The sequence below is a fragment of the Cupressus sempervirens genome, chromosome 6, assembly GCF_028749045.1.
Source record: "Cupressus sempervirens isolate cs-2001-9-10 chromosome 6, ASM2874904v1, whole genome shotgun sequence".
In the NCBI taxonomy this organism is placed as follows: Eukaryota; Viridiplantae; Streptophyta; class Pinopsida; order Cupressales; family Cupressaceae; genus Cupressus; species Cupressus sempervirens.
Genome location: NC_143123.1, coordinates 95463418 through 95471401, shown reverse-complemented (window position 1 = coordinate 95471401; position 7984 = coordinate 95463418). Strand labels below are relative to the sequence as shown.

The 7984-nt window shown below is 34.3% G+C and overlaps 1 protein-coding gene across 1 annotated transcript; it reads left to right on the top strand.

Moving 5' to 3' along the window:
- Positions 1–831: 831 nt before the first annotated feature.
- On the top strand, positions 832–4782 carry LOC149551390 (Rubredoxin-like superfamily protein). Its single transcript, XM_089786899.1, has 4 exons — positions 832–1358; positions 1466–1524; positions 3087–3201; positions 4335–4782. Exons 1-4 carry the CDS (start codon positions 1111–1113, stop codon positions 4417–4419), a joined length of 507 nt encoding a protein of 168 aa, XP_089643025.1. The 5' UTR covers positions 832–1110; the 3' UTR covers positions 4420–4782.
- Positions 4783–7984: the final 3202 nt, after the last annotated feature.

Below are 7984 nucleotides of genomic sequence, written 5' to 3'. Positions count from 1 at the left end.
AGAAATTCTCATTCTATTTTAAATATTTTACTATTTGAACTTAATACATTTTAACATAAAAATATTTATAATTAATTTGTGTAGAAATAATATTTTATATACAATATTACTCTTTTAAAAATATAATCATTTAAGCATACTATAGTGACTTGATAATTTTTAACTAATAACTAATTCTTTTGTACAATAGTTAATAACATTAATTATTATTAAATTTAGAATGTTTCGTGATCCATCCTTTGCTAATATAAAATAGTTGCTACATTTTAAGTATATTATAGTGACTCATAATTACATCTTTTATTAATAACTATTTGTTTTAACCTTTTCACTTGTTTGTTTATGTATAAATAACTTATAGCATTAAGAATTATCAAAGTTAATACTATTGTATGCTAAAATATATAAACTCAAAAAAAAATTCATACAATGTTATTTTTATTTATTAAAGAAGCACACTAAAATAAAAATATCAATATCGGGTAGTACTTGCTTAAAATTCGCTCCTATAAGACTCCAACTGTATGAGCCAATCAAGTTCAAGTAAATTAATTTAAAAAAATTAAAAATTAAAAATTTCACAAATAAACATTATAAAAATCAAAATTTTAAATTTTGAAAAATAATACTTGCATTGATTGTTCTAAAAGATTAATCACTTGTTAAATATTGGTGATTGCAATTGCCTACGACAAATACAATAAACTAACAATTGGCAAAATTGTCAAATGCATATCGGCTTCCAAGTTGTGTCTAAAAAAATACAAAATGATGCTTAGTAGATTTTATATATATATATATATATATATAAAAGAACGTGATGGACAAGTGTAATCTCAGCGTATCGTCGTGGATACCATCACTAAATGCGGAAGCAAATGATTGGTAAGTATGACTGCTATGCTTAATATCAAATGCTTACAAGCCCTTCGGCAGATTCTTACACTGGAAAGCTCTAGTATGGCCGTCGTATGGATAAGGAACTTTTGTGGGAGCATGTAGGCCACGCTCTAAGCCCCCTCGCCTATAACATTCACGCTTCCCATTCACTCCCATTATACAACAATACCCTGCACAGACCTCCATAAACACCTGACACCTGCCTCAGGGATGGCTTTACAAGGAGCCACTCTAGCCACAGGCACAGTTACTACTCCATTGGCAGTTTACAGACCCACAATAGGCAGTTGCAGTAAGAGTAAGGGCACCAATGTACGGCAAACCGCTAATAGATATGCCCTTAGCTCTGCATTTGGCAATGGCGGTGCATCTTTTTCACCTCTCTCAGATGTAAGGGGCCCTCCAAGATATACACTGAAAGTCTCGTGCAGTCAAGCTTACATTTGCAGAGATTGCGGGTATTTGATTGATATACAATTCAACTAGTTCTGTTTCGGAATTGTTTTGTGATGAGGGTTCTGCTTTATTTTGTTTTCTAATTGGGAATTGGGTATTTTCATTGAAGCTATATTTACAATGATCGGAAACCGTTTGAGAAGCTGCCTGATAATTTTTTCTGCCCCGGTGAGTCCTCTCTTTTCCATTATTGGAATAGCGCTGCTTTTTAGGTAATTTATATTTATCCCGTGCCCTATTCAGTCCCCTTAATTAACCATTCTCATGTACATTAGCTCTTGTAAGAACCAATGGGTAGACATATATGATCACAGTTTTATTTATTGCTATATTTGTCATGATGTAGTGAATTTCCCCTTTTCTGTTGAAGTCTGAAGCACGAGATTATGACTGCCTGGTTTTATCATGTTATTGAGTTTCATATTAAACTGCATTGTATCTGGCAGTCCTGGAGATAACTTCTAAGATGTACCTAATTTTTAATGAACTACCGGACGACGGCTCTAAGAAAGGTTAAGATGATGTATACTTTTATTGAATTTGAGCTGGTTTTGGTCCACGCTTTAAGCCCTCAACCACGCTTAGCAGGATACCTTATTTCCAGTTTCACCTGCAAAGAATATAGAGATGTACACCCAATTTCCGACACAGTACGAGATAGACGAGTTCACTTGTTTAGGGAATTGGAAACAGAACTAGTCTTTCAGTTTTGAGCATCCCTATTTTTACATTGAAGCTTGCATAATCAATATGAACTACTTATAGGACTGAAAACTCATCTGGATTGTTCAGTTTGTTATGAGTTAAATTGAGGTTTCACCTTCTGGGTGGAGTTTGCCTCAGTATGTTATGAATTAGATTGGTATTTCCCCTTCTGCGTGGAGTTTTCCAATTAGTTGTTACAAACATCAAATCATAGCTTGAGAAGTAATTTTGAATGTGATGCCAATGATATAATGATATGAGTATTGAACAGGTCTCAACCATGAAGAGACAGTTTCAGGTGTCCTTAGGACTTGTCAATACAGGTGGGCAAAGTTTATGGCCATTCTTCACTGCACTGTGTCATTTTGTGCATATTAAGAAAATGCTAATGCAAATTTTGGAGTGTGCTTGACCATTTGGAACTACTCTTCAGAGCATTAGTCATGAGGTCAAGATGTTTAAAGCACATTTTATTTCTGAATCCCCCTTACATGTGCTGCTTAATGTTGAAAAGATGCAACAATCAGTAAAGTGAAAGCAAGACTTTCAACTTGGGCTCTTATGAAGTGAGACCGTGGCAAACTGCATATTATATGGCATGCGAAGTATGGTGATTTGGGATTTGATGCAGTTATATATAGGGAAAGATCTTATATCTCAAGGAGCTGCATGATGCCCACAAGCATAAAGTGTGATCCGAAAAATAGATTTTATCAATAAGATAGACTTTGAATTTTTCCCGATGTTTGTCTCTCTCACTGTAAGGACTTTTGAAGGGGTGACTAGAGTTGAAGAGCAAAAGATGGATCAATACTAAAGTGGTTCTAAAAGAAACTGGGATTACATATGCTGTTTATTTTAACCTTGCATTTCTTTACTGGCTGTCAATTTAGTTTGCTATTTCTATCATGAACTAAATGATTGTTTGAAAGCTAGTGTGTATTTTTCTTAGCGATATTCCTGTGAATGATTTATCGGTTCAAGTAATGAAATGCAAATCTTTGTGTATATGTTGTTGTCTGCAGTTTGTGGTGCTCCCAAGAGAAGATTCCGACCTTATGCACAGCCTGTAGGAAGGAATGTGAATGACACATCCACTCGGAAATCTCGTAAAGAAGAATTGAAAAGAGAAGGAGATGCGTATGCCTCATTGCCCACTCTGCTTCTTAACTTTCGTTTGAGTTTTTGAACTGTATGAAAGTTGCACGTTGATCTAGATTTTAGCATTAGAGTTAGTTGACAATGGCAATAGGATGAATCTATGTGATATTAACTGCATGCATAGCATAAATTCTAGCAGCAAAATATGGATAAACCTGATTATAGGGCTTGATGCATTTCTCACTTAAGGACCGTGGTTTACCACAGTTCCTCTGCTTTATGAGTCCTCACTTAAAAATAAACAAGAAAAGGGTAAGATCAGGGGATGGCAATTGCTGCAGCAAAAGCTTTAGAGCATTTATGTGTTAAAGGGCTAAAATTTTCTATATAATAATTCCTACCTGTCTTACAGAATCCATTTTGCCGTTTTTGGTGACTGCTTGATTTCTATGATACTGACCCTAGACTTTGAATTCCTTAAAGGATGTCTATACTTGTGCTAACTTTGCTTGCACTTCTCACTTGGCTCATCTCAAACATAAATTTCAAGTAAATATATAGGTTTTCCAACTCATTTCCATGTCATTTTCTCATAACATTGTAGTTTGCATTTATGCAAAGCAGAGGAGCATCTTTAATACCCATTAAAACTTCGAGATCCATACAGTAGTATAGACGAGGAATATGATATCTACCCATAAAGTGGACCTTAACAACATTAACAATCCATTTCTACACATACGGATAAGTTCACACCGTTGGAAAACGAAATCAAATTCTTATCAGATGTACTGACATTTCAATGTATTAGTGCCTTTGTTTTTTCAAAAATCTAACGTACTAATGTGTAACAATAGTTGAAACTTCAGAAGCTTGTTACTATAAATTAATAAAAGAAAATAGAAATTGTTATTTGAAATCATCATTTTTTGAGATGAAAGCAGGCACAACTGTGCAGTGAATACTGGATGCTAGAGATGAGACAGTACTGAAGTTTTAACATTACAGAAAATAATTATTTGAAAGGAATAACGTGCATTGCCTTTGAGTTTCAGATTTTCTAATGTCAGTTATTGGTTTTATGATTTTATTTTAATGGACTATTGGAAGGCTCACTTTGGAAACATGTATTTCTCTGCTCACTCAAGTTATTTTGTTGCTGATATCTGCAGGAATACTACGTTAGTTCTTGTCTCTGGGTTAGGAGTTGGAGCTTTTGTTGCTGCATACTTGTACTTAAACAGTCAATTGTTTTAATAAATTAGCGCTGATTTTGTACATGATTTTTTGGTCATATGGTCAAACTTATTCAGTGAGCTCATGTGATTAGAAGAAATCTCGGAGACTGGTCTTTTCATTCATAACATGAAACTGTCCTGGCACATCTTTCCAATGCATACAACTTTAGATGTGAGTTGCTTATAAAAAAGGAAATTGTTGGAAACCTATTTATACTTATTGATTGTATTACAGAAATATCAGTTAAATACAGGCTCGAATTAAAAACATGTCCAAGGACAGGACTTGAAAACAGTCTATATATGTCAGTCGGAATGACATGTCATATGCACATATTTCTAGCAGTACCTTTTGAAGTGAATTCAGACAATACTTTTATTATAGACCGTGTTTTCGTGAGGATAAATATTTATTAATCATATAGGATTTCGCTCAACATTATGTTTTTATATCTTTGGATAAATAGGTTCAACATATTGATTAGCTTAAGGTGTTTTCAATGAATGGTTTATAAGGCACAACACTTGGTGAAGGTTTCATAAATGGGGTTACAAGCAGAGTGGGTTTAATCATGGAGGAAATGCCATAGTTAAGCATGCTCAAACTGGAGTAGTACAAAAGTTTGTGCTTCGCCTCTATGAACGTCACCTAGATCCAATGAGTATTCATTCTCATGAGAGATGGGTTCATATGAACCATTACTCATGAAACATAGATCAATGAGTTTGACTCAAGAACTACACAGTTAAATCCTGATAGCAATATCACAATTAAATTTTTATCTTATTGAACAACTTGAACGAATGCAACAGAAAATTGTAGTCTAATCGAACAACTTTAAGGAAGATCATGTTTTGTCGGCTATACTTGTCAAAGGCGTACCATGCGAAAAGCCCATTCAGGTTGAGAAACCCCCCTTGATAAGTACGCAGAGGTGACAAACGTATTTGTTCCTGTTTATAAGCAGCAAAGGCTTGATTCAGCACTGGAGCCCCCTTATCTTGTATGTGGTTGGAGAATTCCCTGGGTTGGCAGGACTGATGCATCCTGAATGAGCAGTGTTCATTAGCGCACATAGATTGGAGAATCTACGCGATGACTGAGATTTGAATTCAAACATTAATTAAAAAATGAATACAGATTGTATGAACAAGGAGTAGCAGCTCTAAATTGAATTGAGAAAAATCATCCACTTTTCAGTTGTACATCAGTTCAGGTGAGAAGAGATCTGGACTCTTTTATCAATTTATATGGCAGGATTGTTTTGAAGATTGGAGTAAGCATTCTGTAAAATTTGGAAAAAGAGGGGTAAAATTTTTATTAAATAGAAAGGATTACAACAAGGAGAGCTCAACAAGGAGCTCTATCCTGAACAACAAGTTAATCAAATTCTTACACCATCTCAAAGGGAAGTTGCCTCCTATCCATAATATTCCAACCCAGAGCATGACCAAAAGCCCATTTGGCCAAACAATCAGCAGCTCTGTGCCATTCATGAGGAATGTAAGTAAATCTAATGAATTTAAGAGAGATACAAAAGAGAAGAATCTGATTAACAACAGTGGCCAGCTGCCAATTAACATTCGCAAGCTCCTGCAAGGAAAGCAAGTTCACCACCACTTGAGAGTCAGACTCACAGATAATCTTGCATCATCCCCACAAACAACACTGTTCCACAGCATATAAAATGGCCTGAGCCTCCATGAGATTGTTAGTGTAATCTCACTTATGCATTGAAAAAAAAAATTTAACATCGTTAGAACTGCAATGAACCACTCCCCCAATACCAACAGGGCCTGGATTCCCCCGGGAAGAACCATCAGTGTTAATTTTCAGAACTCCACGAGGAAGACGAGTCAAATCCCCATCCCAATTCACCTGTCCTTTCCTTTGTTGCACTTTGCAAAATTATAAGCATAGATTATCCAAGTTATGCTGAAGTCTTAAGCCAAAATCTATTTTACAGAGGTATAAGTCTAAAGATCACAATGTGCTTAATGAATTTAATTCTAACGCTTCAAAGCCATAGACTTTCATCGCACGTTTTAAAACGTGTAAATTGCAGTGGAATTGTTTTTTGGCTATGGATCATGTAGATCGTTTTCTCACAAATTAAAAATTATTAATCTTCAGCGAAGTGTTTCAAAGTAGGACTGAACTGTCACTTGAGATGCCCGAATGCTAATTTGTTTTGGGGAGACATAGTACAATATCTGCATAATTATGAGGGACTCTTCATCTGAATTCAAACATAAATCATAGGTAGTTTGTATCCACCGTGGGCAAAACCACCCAAATTTAAGTTAATTGAAGCAATTCTAAGACCACATTTTCTAGGCCTATTTGACTTGAAGGAAAACGCTATAATTACTGCCCCAACTTGAGGTAAGTGATTTCAAGGCCACCTTTTTTTTAAGGTGCATAAGGCTTGAAGGGAGATGGCTACATTTTAAAAAGTAAACTTTGAGAGGTTAATGAAGATAGTTAGGAAAGAGTTCCATTCTTTTAAACAAACAAATTGGGATTGTTTAGATTTAATTATTAATGGTACGTTCATCCCTGAATAATCTGATTTTGTTTTAAAGTGAAAGTATTAAATAAGTTTTAGTTTTGAATGAGTAAATAATTGTGAGAGTAAGGTTGTACATGAGTTAGGAAAGGGAATGAGTTGGGATTGGAAAATATATGTTTGATTTTGTGGAAGTTATAAGAAGGTTGAAAGTTGACTAAAGGAAATCTTGGTTGTTAGAAATATTTTTAGAAGGATGTATGTGAGGTAATATTTAGTATTATCTTAAGATTGATGTTTTTAAAAATGTTTTCACTTTAACGAGCAATCTACCAAATAAGAAGAATATGCTATGACATTAGTTTATGGGTCATATTGGTGAGAAGATTCTTAAGATTTTGGAATACAAATATCTTGTAAAGTTGGTTGATTGTTGTGTTTTTATGGAAAGAGTATTTATGGTAAGTGAAATCATGTTGAATTTTGATTGAGCTCACACAATTCTCATGAATTTTTGAATCGTAGTCATAGTGATGTATTTGATCATGTGCATGTATTTTCATTAGCAATAATCTTTATATTGTATTGAGAAAGAATAAGGTTGGAAAATATTGGTTGTTAAATTTTGACATTTTGAAGAGTGACACTATTAGATAGCATAAGATAGCTTCATACACCTGTAATGGGCACCCTAGAAATGCTCAAGAACTTAACCAACTGCTAATAAAGATTTTAATTTTTTTGCATAGATTTTGAAACCACATAACATAAACATGAAGGAATTTATGCAAACTAAAGATTGAACTACTGCTGAAATAATATTAGTTTTCAAACTAATAAAATTAAATACAAAGCAAACTCACTAATTACTCCAGCATCATAAAATAAAAAACATAACAAACTTTTCAACTCACTAATTACACCCAATCTGCCTGTAGTTGGAAATGCGCCCAAGCTGCCTATTAATGAAGTTGATAGCAAAGAATTCCAAAGGCCAAATCCCAAGGGAGTGATGTCTAGAATGTCACAAGAGAGGATAAATGTCCTCTAATATGAGAATAGATCTATAACTCA